At 39.8% G+C, this 15,367-nt stretch overlaps 1 protein-coding gene across 13 annotated transcripts in view; it reads left to right on the top strand.

Moving 5' to 3' along the window:
• tmem269 (transmembrane protein 269) overlaps window positions 1-10,495 on the top strand; it is a 78,571-nt gene extending 68,076 nt beyond the window's left edge. For 10 of the 13 annotated variants that reach the window (XM_078425656.1, XM_078425655.1, XM_078425669.1 and 7 more), the window contains one exon: window positions 4,622-10,495. In XM_078425656.1, the coding sequence (XP_078281782.1) occupies window positions 4,622-4,731 (110 nt within the window). In that variant the 3' untranslated portion in view covers window positions 4,732-10,495. The remainder of the gene's footprint in view (window positions 1-4,621) is intronic. The other 3 variants (XM_078425658.1, XM_078425657.1, XM_078425660.1) reach the window with 1 other exon arrangement.
• Window positions 10,496-15,367: the final 4,872 nt, after the last annotated feature.

Below are 15,367 nucleotides of genomic sequence, written 5' to 3'. Positions count from 1 at the left end.
GGGACATGGAGATTAAGAGGAGAGAGTGTTCCGTTGCCACACTATAGGAAGTGGTAGATTGCACTGGATATAGTGCAGAAGGAGATTCACTGGGATGTTGCCCGGGATTCAATGTTTCTGAGGTGTGAGTACATGGGTTTGTTTATTTCATTGAAGCAGAGGATACTGATAGAAGTGTCAAAATTAGGAAAGTCATGGTTAGGGTAGATGGTAAGAAGCCTCCCCTCTGGCAGAGATGTCTAAGACCAGAGGTGAAGAAAAAGAGGTGTAGAAGATATTCAAAGGAGACCCAGAGGCTCATTGCAATCTAGAACATTGCCTGAGAAGGTGAAGGAGGCAGCTACTAACAACATTTAGAAGCATCTGAATGAGCACTTGCCTCGACAAGGCATAATAAATAGGCTGTGCACCAAGTGTTGCTAAATGGGATTAGTATAGCTAGGTAGTTGGTGGTGGGCATAGACATAGTGTGCCGAAGACCCTGTTTCTGTTCTATTTGATAAGAAAGCAGAAAATTTGTCTTCTGCATTGAATATTGCTTTTATGTCTACCCTTTCTGAAAAGCCACTGAGAAAAGTGAGCATGCACTTGTGAATTAGAAAAGAACATGACCATGCAGGACCCAGCATGTGAATATAAAAGTAAAAGGCTAAAGCAATTGTAACTATATTGTGCAGAAATACTCAAATGATCAATTTCTACCTCCTTAGATCAACACTATAAATAAATATTTTATCTCCATCCTCAACATGGAAGGCTCAGAAAGCCTCCCAGAAATATTGGAGAACAGCAGAACTCTTGTGGACAACACCAAACAGTGGCAGGCCCATATATCACTGTTTTTATAGCCCGGGTACTGGGACATTCTAATGTTGACTTTGCTGCCCCGACTGAGGTGCAACAGATAACTAGCCGAAAGAACAATATGGTAGGTGCATTTCCTCCTGGAAGTGCACACCAGAAGAGGGTGGGATTCATCATTATGTGTGCCTTAGCGGCTCATCAGATATAATGAGTTGAAAATTCTTGACCCCATCTTGTTTTAATTCTGAACCCACACAGTCTGATCATGAACACATATGCTCCAACCTTGGAAATTATAAATGGGGAAAGATTTTTATTCTGACCGTGAGAAAACTTTGGTGCATACATAATGGGGAGAAACAGATCCTCTTGAGCAGTTTTAGTGCCCGGGTCAGAAAAGACAAACTCTGATAAGGTATGATTAGAAAGAAGTGATTGGGTAAAAATTAATTCTGAGGAAATGCTTGGGACGTCTTTTGTAACCAACACCCCTGCTTCATCAAAGGGACAAAGAGAAGATCTAATGGCAATAGCCTCAATCCAGGTACCAGCATGTTCGATAATGTCATTATCCGTGGGCAAGGACAGCAAGCATGTCCGTATTACTCGTACTGTGACAGGTTGAATGATTATGCGGCCGACCACGATTTAATCCACAGTTCTATCTCCATCAGCCTGGCTCTAAAACAATAGTAGCAAATACTAGCATCAGCCAAAACATTATCACCTGATGAGCCAAAACATTATGACCACCTGTCTAATATGCTGTTGGTCCTCCATGTGCAACCCCATACGCAGCAGGGTGCGATGCGCTGTGTATTGTGACACATTCCTCCCGTGACCACCATTAAAGTTTTCTGTGACTTGTGCCATAGTAGACCTTCTGTCGGTTCGGACCAGATGGGATAGCCTTCGCTGCCCTCGCGCATCGATGAGCCTTGGGCGCCCAACACCCTGTAGCCGGTTTGTGGTTTGTCACATGTGACCAGTCATTTTTGACCTCTGACCCTAAACAAACTCAGCATAACATAAAAATTTCACTTGATACACTTCGACATATATAAGTCATATATACAGTACAAAACAATATACCTGTAATGCTTTCAGAATTAGAAGAAATGTATTCCACAATTTTTCACGTTTTTGGTCACACACGTGACTAAGAATGTGTGTGGGGGGGGGGGGGGGTCCCTTAGCTACCCTGCAGTTCATATATTAATCAGCATCCGTGAAGCGACTCCTTGGTTTATCAAGCAGGAAACATCATTAAAACTCCACAAATTCCTAGCTCTCCAAATAGCGATGTGGTCGATCTCGCTACAAAACCTCTACAAGCCACCTCCACCAAACGTACTCTTGCGCTCAATCCTTGCTGCTCAACTTCTGCTGCCAACTCTACATATCTAAGCTTTTTCCTTTCATAAGCCTCATACACTAAGTTCTCCCAAGGCACTGTCAGTTCTTATAAAATACACTATCTGCTGACTTACTGACCATAACATGATATCAGGCCTCAAACTAGTACTAATTATTTGCTACAGAACAAGCTTTCCTCCCAAATCTACCTGCAGAACTATCTAAAAAAAACAGGTGATTGATGGAAAGAGCACAAGAGATCTAATTACTTGGTGAAAAACAATGTGTTGATTCTTCAGTACTGTCAAGTCCATCCATGGATCAAGACTCATTCTGCGTAGAGCTGACATTGGGTAAAGTTTATCGGCAATAGTCAATTCTTGCTGGAAGGCATTCTTTGAAGAATTGTCCTGAAATTCTGTTCCTGATCCAAGTATTCTTGACTCCAACTTGCTACACACTATTGTGTGTAGACTTACTACCATCTCAGACCAATAAGTTGAAAAGACCATATGTCAACTGATAAACAACGAGCAGGTGGTAACTCTGCCGTGCTTCTAAGATATGACCAAGGAGATTAAGAAACAAATTGACAGATTAATCTCTGACAAGTTAGAGACACATTTATTATGACTACCTTAATAAAGGAGTCAATTCTGATTGTGGTAATAACATTTACTTCCCTGTTGTCTGCCACAGGTAGACTAATTGCCAGGATTTTCCTAACCCACCGCCTCCCAGTAACAAAAGAGTTGCCCTAGTTGCAGAGCCACTGCCTCGTAGCTGCAGTGAGTAGCTCTGTATGCAGTTTGCACATTCTCCCTATGACCATGTTGGTTTCCTCTGGGAACTCTGTAAACCAGCGTGGAGTACCATCAAATATTGAACTGCTTGCTCAAGCATAGCAGTACATTAAACATCTGTAAACCAAAGGTACTCTACCAGCCTGTGGCTACTGCACAAAATCAATCCCCAATAATAAAAGATCCACTACAAGATCCTGGAAAACACAGACCATTTCACACAACTCTGTAGATCCCTCTCAGCAAAGACACATTTAACAAATTTCAGCCTTTGGCTGTCGAAGGAAGAAAGTGTTTGAAGTCAAAGACTTAAAACCTAGCTCAAAGGTTATGGTTACCATGCATCCTCCTGTAGTCTAGAGCTGTGGACCACCTGCAGCATGTCCCTTCAGATACTCTTCCTCTAGCATCAGCTTGTCTTCAGTTTGCTAGATTTTGGAGAGTGCAGTATGTGATAATGAAGTCTCCACATTTGTTTGATTTGTAATACAGGGTCTCTCTGTCTGATGCAGACAATTAAGTCCCATCTTCAGAAAACCAATGGCATTTTCAATGCTAACTTGTTATCTGCATGGTTCCCTTTTGGATTTGCATTCAGCTGGTGTGATTAGAAAGAGCACTGATGTGAGGAGCCACAAAAGTTGGGGTAGTTCGAGTCCCTTGGGATTCACCTATCAGCTGCTAAAACTGCTCAGCAGTGTTGTCTCCTTCAGTAAAATGTGCTTCCAGGAACCATCGCCTTGAGGAAATTCTTTTGATAATTACACAAAAAAGCTGTGCTGGATATTCCTATTGATCAAAAGATCTAATTTCTTCATGAATCCCTTATGCAAATATATTTGTTTTCAATTGCTGCCTCCATTTATGAGAAGCCATGATTTTTGCCAAATCCCAGCACACAGAATGCTACCTGCTTCCCTTTGAAAAGAAAAGAAAGATGAAGTAATTTATTTCCACATTGCCTAGACGACTGCTCGGAAGCAATAAATAGCATATGGGAGGCATAGCAGAGATCCTCTGGTCACAATGATTCTGTGACAAAGAAGCTGATAGTCAATTCAGCCTTTTCCTGCACAGAGACGGCAGTCCAGGCAAGAAAGCATGCCACATATCTTCCTTCGGAATGTCAAGTATCTTAGTGATGACAGGCTTGTAAAATCAAGGCTGCAAAATATCATTCATCAGAGACATCCAGGTAGGTTATGGTGCCTTAGAGACTCTGGGAGCCAGCTCTTTGCTAATGAGCATTGTCTGCCGAGAGGATCCTGACCGACCCCGTGTGCCCATAGCCACACTTCAGTTATGAAATAACATCTGTTGTGGGACTATTGAGATGAATCGGATATGACAAACATGGGAATTTGGGAATGAACAGATAATGTACTGTTCAAATAATGTAATACACCACAAGTTGTAGATGCAGCACACAATTTTTCAAACATCTTGTTGCCTTGAATTGTGAGTTGCAACACTGGTATAATGTAACTATAATGGCACATATACATTAATAAGCTGTGTAATCATCTTAATATATTCACATTTGGCGAACAATTTAATATCAAATTAAAATCAATTTGTCTTAAACGTTGCAATATAAAACTGAATACAGAAGCAAATGCAAGACAAAATATTTGAAACTTTTTTTTTCTTTTTTCTAGGTCTGATGATGTTGTTTTGCTGTCCACTGTGGCTGACCTGCATATACTATTTGATTTGGTGTTTCTCCTATACACTTTTCCCTTCTGCTATGTGGAGCAATGAATATTAAATCCATGTTTCATGGATTCCCTTCACATTACAGGATTCATACAACAGTGCAGCAACCAGATCAAATCACATAAAAACAGCCGTACATGAAAACTAGAAAGATTTACCTATTCTTTCCTAATAGGGTGATACAGTTTTCTTTTTAAAGTTTCTGAACTGAATGGAGGTACTCATATTTTGCATCCCATTAACTAATTTACAGTAATATCAGTCATTCCAGATTTTTTTTATAAATCAGTTCCGCACAAAATAAGCAGAATGTAACATTAGAGCTTCAATGATGAGTTTGAAAGGATGCGATCTTTGTATTTAAATCATTCATTAAAACTTTAAGCAATTTTTACATTTATTCAAAAAGTTATGAATGATGTATTCAAAAAATGACTTCCCTTCGTTTCATTTTTATTGAAATAAAAACAAATTGTGCAGTTTTATTTGCTGTGGAAACCAATAGTTCAAATATGCCCAAGTTATTAAGTGAAGCATTGGATCAATTATCTTTTAAATCTTCTGGACAGAGCAGAAGCTGCAGTTTGTTTTATTTTATGATTTTTAAGCATTAAAGTATGTTTACCAATGGGCTAACACTTTCGAAGTGCTTGATCGCGTCTCTTTCCTTTAACTCCACACTGGTCAACATTAAAAAAAATCTCAGACACACTTCTTAAATGATTCAATGGGCAAAGGATCCCAAGTTCCTGGCATTCTCCTGAAAATATCAGGATCAACTTACTTTTTGAGTTTTCCATTCCCATATACTAGTAGCACATGCCACATTAAGGAATTTTTTTCACTCCTTTTGCAAATTACACTTCAAGTCACCTCTGAATAGTCCTTTCTGAGCTTCTGAAAGCTGGGTAAACTCTGGGAATTGAGCTGGAAACATGCACTGAAATCCTAGTCCACAACCAACTTACACCAGTTTGACCCTACGCAATTGCACCTAAAATCCTATCTCTGCATGATTGGTGCACCTAACCAGTGCCAATCCTGGTGATTACTAAACTATCCCTCCACAACTCGCTCAATGTACTAGTAGAGTGAAGTGTCCAATCATTTTTAAGCATGTCCCTGGTTGTCAAAATGGAGAAATATCAAGAGATCTGGTGCACTGGGGAGCACAGAAAACTTTCAAGTCTGACATAATGCTTCACTCAGTCACAGCCATTAATTCAGACACTGGCACGCTGCAGATTGTAATTTAGTAATGGCACATATTTGCAATAAGGTGTTGATATGACTAGGCTAGTCAGGGCAAGAGATAACAACCTTCTAAATATCATTTGTCTTAGATATCATTTAGCTAGACAGTAAAGTCACACATGAACTCTGCTGCAGCGGACAGATGAGGAGTGATACGAGGACTGATAGCTAGTATGTCCAATCTTTATCATAACACAACCCACACATTTCAGGTATTAGTTCAGTAACTTTCTAAATTATTTAAGTCTTGAAATAATTAAACTACTGCTATACCCATGATATAATTTCACCAATGCCTTAGATAACTGAATCAAATCTCCCTACTTTAGTTTTCAATTACCCTACCATATAATGATAACCTTTCCTCATGAAATGGCATGGGAAATTGAATACAAAAGTATCTATCTTTCCTATCTATCTGGGTCTTCAGCGAATTTAATGCCACTGGTTTGGTTCTTTCATCCAACTAACTTAGACATAATGTAAAAAGTTCCTGCATTCATTTTGGTACCAGTTCATATCTTTATGACACATCCCAAGAATTAATCCAGTGAATATATTCTACACGGACTTGTAGGCAAGTATGATCTTCCTTACATAGAGACTATGCAGAGCTCCAGGAATGGTCATACCAAATCTCTGTCTTATTGTTGCAAGAGTTCCCTGCCTGAGTAGTCTATTTACTTTCTTTGTGTCTTTGTATTTTCAGGAACCTTGCTCTCAGTCCTTGTATCTAAGTTATTACTGTAAACTAAATAGACAAGGCCACCAATCTAGATCCTTAAGCACTCAACTGCTGTTGCTTGCAAACTTGAAAATTATCTGTTTATTCCTTCTCTTCTGCCGGTTTAACAGTTCTCTGTCCATACTAGTATATTACCCTGAACACTTAGATAGTACTTCCAATTTTGTACTTAAAACGGGTGTCGTAGGTGGTTCTTGTGGGGAGGATAGACATGGTTTCCTTTGTGTAAAGATTGCAGTGATTCTTGGTAGTACTGGCTAGGAAGGTCAAGCAGAGATAAATCGCAGTTAAGTTGGTAGTCAATGACAAGCAAAAAGTTCCTGCAGTAGGTAACTGAAGGACATTGATGTGAGAGAGCTTGATGTTCAGAGTTGGCAAAATTATGATGAAAAGAGCATCTCATACTGATCTTAAATGAGATCCCATTTAAATGTGGTATTCTGTTCAATGCAGGAATCCTTACACTCATTTCACTCTCCATCCGTCTCTGACTTTTAACATCCCATCATGGCCCTCATCCAGCTCCTGCTCTTCAATGAGACTTCACAATTATTTTTACGTCAGCAGAGAATCAGTATTGCTGCCTCCCTCCCGGCATTTGTGTCTTTGCAGACTCAAGTTTTGGCCTTTGTACATTGATATTCAGATGGCTAAAACCAAGAGAAATAGGACATTAAGGATTAATCTTGTATCAAATGGATAACTTTGAAACATAGCTTGTCCTTTTCAATATTAAACTGATAGCAATCCTAACAACACCCCTTGAGCAGTAAACCTTTAAGTGGTAACATCAAATTATTTTGGGATTGATTTCCTTGCTAATTATGTATTCAAAGACGTTTATGAGGTTGTCGAACATAGCTTTTCATTCATAAAACCAAAATTGTCTCTCCTTAGTAGAGGCAGTGCCTCAAAACACCAGAGTCCCATTTTCAATTCTAACCGCTGGTGCTGTATGTGTAGAGTTTGCATGTTCTACTTGTGACTATGTGTTTCCACCATGTTATCTGGTTTCTTCCTTGCAGGGGGGGGGGGTGTTGATGGCAATGTTGAGAGAATAAAAATAGAGGCATTAATGTAGAATTAGGGTGAATGGGTGGGTAATGGTCAACATGCACGGTGGGCTGACGGGGCTGTTTCCATGCTGTAGACTTCAATTACTAGTTTCTGTTATCTCTGTTGTTAACTCACGAGCACCCAAGGAAATGGGTTATCATTTCCAGTTTTTACCGAATGATTTTAATTGTTTTAAGCTATTTCATTTTTGATCCCTGTTTAACAATATTTCTAGTATAGTTTCAATATATGTTGAAATCAGATATAAAGTATGAGTTTAAGTAGGAATTATTTATTCCCCATTTTGAATTCCCTTGTTTTTAAGGGCTTATTGTTTTGTCTCTCTTCCTTTCAGCTAACTTTTAGAAGCTCTTAATCTCGTTGTCAATTTTTCAGTAATGTTGCATAGGTTTCTAAATTCCTCACCATCGTTTAATCTGTTACTATTCTTCAGAAATTGCTAAGCATTAGCATCCTTAAATTATTTTGTTAGTCACAGATCACATTTCACAGGGAGTCATTAAAACCTTCTTTGGACTAAACTGATGTGAAATGCTATCACATTATGAACACTGAGAGGATCCTTTGCAATGGGAATGTTAATGAATCTGATCTCATTACACTTGATCATGGTTAAAATATCCTGGTCATTGGTTGGTCCACAATATTTTGTCCAGGGAAACAACTCTGAATTAATCAAACTTGTTCTGACGATGTCTTAAGAATCTTACAAATATTACAAAGGATCTTAATCAACTGGGACAATGGGCTGAGAAAATGACAAATGGTGTTCATAAGTTCTAGGAGCCAAATTAGGCCATTGGCCCATTGTCGACTGCGCCATTCAATCATGGCTGATTATTCTTTCCCTCTCATGCCCATTCTCCTGCCTTCTCCCCATAACCCCTGATACCCTTACTAATCAAGAATCTGTCAATTTATGCCTTAAAAAATATCCATTGACTTGGCCTCTACAGTCATGTGTGTTTAATTCAGATAGATTAGCATTTTGGTAAAACAAACCAGGAAAGGACTTGAAGTTGTAGGATTGTGCATTTTCTAAATTTCAGAAGTTAGCATTCAGAAAATAAGTGTAGCTTCCTAAATACTCTGGAGCACATTTCAAGTCATCTGGGCTGAAGTTATATCAACATTATGATTTACGGCATTCTTTTCTGACAAAATGCATACTTTGGACAATTCCAAAGTATGGACAACATACAGTGCCCTCCATAATTTTTTCGACAAAGACCCATCATTTATTTATTTGCTTCTGTACTCCATAATTTGAGATTTGTAATAGAAAAATCACATGTGGTTAAAGTGCACATGGTCAGATTTTAATAAAGGCCATTTTTATACATTTTGGTTTCACTGAAATTACAGCTGTGTTTATACATAGTCCCCCTCCCCCCCCCCCCCCCCCATTTCAGGGCACCATAATGTTTGGGACACATAACTTCACAGGTGTTTGTAATTGCTCCAGTGTGTTTAATTCCCTCCTTAATGCAGGTATAAGAGAGCTCTCAGCACCTAGTCTTTCCTCCAGTTTTTCCATCACCTTTGGAAACTTTTATTGCTGTTTATCAACATGTGTACTAAAGTTGTGCCAATGAAAGTCAAAGAAGCCATTATGAGATGAGAAACAAGTATAAAACTGTTAGAGACATCAGTCAAACAGGCTTACCAAAATCAACTGTTTGGAACATTGTTACGAAGAAAGAGAACACTGGTGAGCTTACTAATCGCAAAGGGACTGGCAGGCCAAGGAAGACCTTCACAGCTGATGACAGAAGAATTCTCTCTCTAATAAAGAAAAATCCCCAAAAACCTGTCTTGACAGATCAGAAACACTCTTCAGGAGTCAGGTGTGGATTTGTCAATGACCACTGTCCGCAGAAGACTTCATGAACCGAAATACAGAGGCTACACTGCAAGATGCAAACCACTGGTTAGCCGCAAAAAGAGGATGGCCAGGTTACAGTTTGCCAAGACGTACTTAAAAGAACAACCACAGTTCTGGAATAAGGTCTTGTGGACAGATGAGACGAAGATTAACTTATATCAGAGTGATGGCAAGAGCAAAATATGGAGGAGAGAAGGAACTGCCCAAGATCCAAAGCATACCACCTCATCTGTGATGGTGGGGGCGTTATGGCCTGGGCATGTATGGCTGCTGAAGGTACTGGCTCACTTCATTGATGATACAACTGCTGATGGTAGTAGCATAATGAATTCTGAAGTGCATAGACACATCCTATCTGCTCAAGTTCAAACAAATGCCTCAAAACTCATTGGTCGGCAGTTCATTCTACAGCAAGACAATGATCCCAAACATACTGCTAATGCAACAAAGGAGTTTTTCAAAGCTAAAAAATGGTAAATTCTTTTGTGGCCAAGTCAATCACCCGATCTGGACCCAATTGAGAATGCCTTTTATATGCTGAAGAGAAAACTGACGGGGACGAGCCCCCAAAACAAGAATTACTAAAGATGGCTGCAATACAGGACTGGCAGAGCATCACCAGAGAAGACACCCAGCAACTGGTGATGTCCATGAACCGCATGCAAAGAATATGCAACAAAATACTAAACATAACTACTTGCATTTACATGACATTGCTGTGTCCCAAACATTATGGTGCCCTGAAATGGGGGGACTATGTATAAACAATGCTGTAATTTCTACATGGTGTAACCAAAATGTATAAAAATGGCCTTTAGTAAAATCTGACAATGTGCACTTTAACCACATGTGATTTTTTTTCTATTACAAATCTCAAATTGTGGAGTACAGAGGCAAATAAATAAATGATGGGTCTTTGTCCCAAACATTATGGAGGGCAGTATATAGTTGAGAATCCGACACATTGGATTGTGAAGAACGTGGCAAGAGGTAACTGAATGTAGTCTTCTGCCTGACAAACCTTGCCTGAGATGCTGCCAGCTTTCTTGTGTTTTAATGGAATTTAGAATTAATTTTAAGTTATCTTTTTTATAAATAGAATTATGCATATGTAAAGGTAATTTTATCAATTATGATTCTAAAGGGATATATTATAGGTTTGTTTTAAATACTTAGTTGTTTGCATCTTCATAACCATTGGTATTTTCATTCTGCAGTGTAGTAAAACAACGTCTGGACTCTGCTCAAGTTGAACTCTGCTACTGATGTATTATATGCAATGGGAGAAGCAAGTCAGAGAGCAGTTTTTTTTTTGTCCTCGGTAGACATAAAGAAGAAACTAATAGATGCTTCTTTTCATTGCGTGATGTCAGCTGTCGATCAATAGGGTAGACAGTCAGAACCTTTTCCCCAGGATGGAAATTCCAAAGACTCGAGCGTATAGCTTTAAGGTGAGAGGTGCAACGTTTTAAGGATATGTGGTGGTAAGTGATTTTAAAAGTCATGTTCCTGGATTGTGCTGCTGGGCGTGGTGGGAGAAGCAGATACAATAGCAGCATACAACAAACTTTTGGATAGGCACATGAATATGTAGAGAATGGAGGTAATATGGATTATTATTGTTCTATGTTCTTAGAAGATTAGAAGTAACTGCAAGTCCAAAGATTTGACCAGAAAGTAACCCCAGTCTCAGGACAGGATTAAGACAGTGCTGCACAAGTGGCAGTGCTGCTTCTCAAATGAAGATATTAAACCAGTGCCTGACTACGTCTCAGGTAGATACAAAAGTGCACATCACTTTTGTTTTGGAAAGATTTTATACAATGCTCTGGCCATCTATTTATCTCTTGCTATGCATTACTAAAATAAATGACCAGATCATATTCCATCTTGCTGTTTGGGAGCTAGTGAACAAGCTAGCAGGTTTGTTTCCTATACTACACCTGTGATTACACTTCAAAAGCAATTCGTAGTCAAGTATCTCAAAGCACTTTGAGGTACGAGAATTGCAGTAACTGCGAGACTATTTTCTTTTTGGAATGTGAAGTTTTTGTATATGAAGCACATTGCATCAGTACATTTTAAAGTGGATCTTCTTATAAGGAACTTAGCTTAATTTCTGTGCGATTTACCATTTTATGCAGATCATTCATGTGTGAAATACAAATGCAAGCAAGTTTAGTTCAGAAATACAGCGTGGAAATAAGCTTTTCAGCTCACGGAGTCCACGCCGACCAACTAGTGTCACCCAGACACTAATCCTATTTTATCCCAGTTTTGCATCCTACGCACAAGTGGCAATTTACAGAAGCCAATTCACCTACAAACCTGTATGTCTTTGGAATGTGGGAGGAAACCGGAGCACCGGGAGAAAACCCACATGGTCATGAGGGAACATACCAACTCCATACAGGCAGCTCCTGTAGTCAGGATCGAACCCAGGTCCCTGGCGTCGTAAGACAGCCACTCTACTGTTGCAGCACTGTGCTGCCCAGGTCTTGTGACAAGAAGCCTTGCGGTTTTACTGAAAATGTATTCATGGAATAATAAATTCTACAGAATCCAGACAGTCTGAACTACTGTGAAGAAAAATGTTAGCTTGTGTATTTGAATAACATGCATCATCCATATTTAGCATAGATCTAAAAGCATTTTCTGTGCACAGGTAATCAGAGCAATATTTTGCACAAGGGCTTCTGCCACTGTGCCGTCATATGTACAGCATATTTTGAGGGAAGAGTGGATAGTGCAGGAAAACAAGCAGATTTAGCAATACAAATAGCCTGCACACTTGAGCCTGCAATTTTTGAAACCGTTAGATTGCACCAACCAACCAGAGCCATAACTTGACAGAGTCCATTGAAGATGGCAATATGATCATCCTTAATTTTCTTTCTCAATCTCAGGTGGGCTGAGAAATGGTTGATGGAATTTAATACAGATAAATACTCAGCGTCGCATTTTGGGAAGTCTAGCAAGGGCAGGACCTTTACATTCAATGGTAGGACTCTGGGCAGTGTTGTAGCGCAAAGGGATCTACTAGTGTAGGTACATAGTTCCTTGAAAGTGGCGTCACAAGTAGATAGGGTGGTTAAAAAGACTTTTGGCACATTGGCCTTCATCAATCAGAATACTGAGTAGCAGTTGGGAGGTCATGGAGTTTTACAAGACATTTGTGGGTATTGTGCACATGTACCCCACATGTAGGGTATTGTGTTCCGTTCTGGGCATCATGTTATAGGAAAGGTGTCAAGCTGGAAAAGGTGCAGAGAAGATTTACGAGGCACCCATGATGAGGGCCTAACCTATAGGGCAAGTTTGAGCAGGCTAGGAATTTATTCCTTGGAGTGCATATGGGGTGATCTTATAGAGGTGTACAAAATCATGAGGGGAATAGTTCAGGTAAATGCAGTCTTTTGCCAAGAGTAAAGGCATCAAGAACCAGAGGACATAGGTTTAAGGTGAAGGGGGAAAGATGTAATAGGAACCTGAGATACCTTGTTTACACAAAAGGTGCATGGAACGAGCTGCCAGAGCAGGTAGTTGAGGCAGGTACTATTGCAATGTTTAAGAAACATTTAGACAGGTACATGGATAGGAGAGGTTTAGAGAGATATGAGCCAAACCTAGGCAGGTGGGACCAAGTCAAGTCAAGTCAAATTTATTTGTCACATACACATACTCGATGTGCAGTGAAATGAAAGTGGCAATGCCTGCGGGTTGTGCACAAAAAGAATTAGTTACAGCATATAAATAAAGTTAATAAGTTACTAAACATAGCACAAAAAGTGTCGACAAAAATTTAGTCTCTGGGGTTATCAAAGTTGACAGTCCTGATGGCCTGTGGGAAGAAGCTCCGTCTCATCCTCTCCGTTTTCACAGCGTGACAGCGGAGGCGTTTGCCTGACCGTAGCATCTGGAACAGTCCGTTACTGGGGTGGCAGGGGTCCCTCATGATCTTGCTTGCTCTGGATCTGCACCTCCTGATGTATAGGTCCTGCAGGGGGACGAGTGTAGTTCCCATGGTGCGTTCTGCCGAACGTACTACTCTCTGCAGGGCCATCCTGTCCTGGGCAGAGCTGTTCCCAAACCAGACTGTAATGTTGCCGGACAGGATGCTCTCTACAGCCCCAGAGTAGAAGCAATGAAGGATCCTCAGCGACACTCTGAATTTCCTCAGTTGTCTAAGGTGGTAAAGGCGCTGCTTAACCTTACCCACCAGTGCGGCAATGTGCGTTGCCCACGTCAGATCCTCTGCGATGCGGACTCCCAAGTATTTGAAACTGCTCACCCTATCCACAATAGACCCATTTATCACTCACCAGTGTGGGTGAGGCGTGGGTAAGTTGGGCCAAAGGGCCCGTTTCCATGCTCAATCACTCCCCCTCCCCTTAGCCCAATAATCTCTTCTGATTTGCAGATGTTGGAAGAATTAATTTGGTATTTTTCTACTTCCAATTATTATAATGCATGTTTTTTCCCTTCTTAAATCTGGTTGTATCTGAGCTGTAATATGGCAAAGTTAAGGCAGCCAATATCTTAAATTAACACTCAACCTGCTGCTAAGTGGTTGACAAACTTGCCTGGAATTTCATGTGTACCCTAATGCTCATGAGTGAAGAGCCAAATTAACTTTCATTGGCCTCTATTGAAAAAAATCTTTAGGTCAGAAGTTTGGAACTCATATTTAAATGTAATGGCTGTAAATATTTGAGTACAAAACTGTTTTTCCCCCAATAAAATAAAATAAGCCAAATCTGTATTATGCGTGTGTTTTTTAAATTATTAAATGAGAAACAGTGGCAAACAATTTACCCGGTTTGTCCCTTGTATGATTATGAAGTAAGCTTCACTGTAATTAAAAATTCAGTTAAAATGACCCAAACTAATCTTTGCTTGGAAGCTGAACAATTCAGTCGTTTGGGACAATTTAAAAATAACTAATTTAAGTCCATCGGTTCCAATTGCTAAATATGCAAGTACCACCCAAATAAAAGGTGTCTTGTCTCTATAAAGGACTACATTCACAAGAACACAAAAAGAGCAGGACTAGGCCACCAGGGCAGTTATACCTGCCCCGCCATTCAATATGAAAATGGACAATCTATGCTGGCCTCAACTTTTCTTCTGCATCAGTGCCCAATAATCATAAATCTTTCAAATATTTAAGCTATCTCCACCATAAATATATCTACCACCATCCATGGGGAAGAGAACTCCAGAGATACATCATCTTATACATATTACAAACAGCAGAGGTCCCAACACATATCTTTGCAGAACTCAATTAGTCAAAGACCTCCAGCCTAAATATTGCCCATCCACCACAACCCTTTGTCTTCTATCAGAAAGCCAGTTCTGCATCCATACAACAAAAGTCACAAAAATTCCATGCATCTTAATCTTCTGGATTGGCCTACCATGGTGAACTTTTTAAATGCCTTACTGAAATCCATGGAGACCACAGCCACCATCATTGACCACCTTCGACACATCAAAAACTTAATCAAGTTAGTCAGAAATAACCTGCCATATACAAAACCATGTCGGCACTCCCTAATTAACCCATCCTCTTTTAAATGAGAGAAAATCCTGAAGAAGGGTCTCGACCCAAAACATCACCCATTCCTTCTCCAGAGATGCTGCCTGTCCCACTGAGTTACTCCAGCTTTTTGTGTCTATCTTGAGAGTAAATCCTATCCTTGATAATCTTATCCAATAGCTTCC

This window comes from Rhinoraja longicauda, chromosome 30 (assembly GCF_053455715.1).
Source record: "Rhinoraja longicauda isolate Sanriku21f chromosome 30, sRhiLon1.1, whole genome shotgun sequence".
Classification (NCBI taxonomy): domain Eukaryota; kingdom Metazoa; phylum Chordata; class Chondrichthyes; order Rajiformes; family Arhynchobatidae; genus Rhinoraja; species Rhinoraja longicauda.
This window is presented reverse-complemented; position numbering and strand designations above follow the sequence as displayed.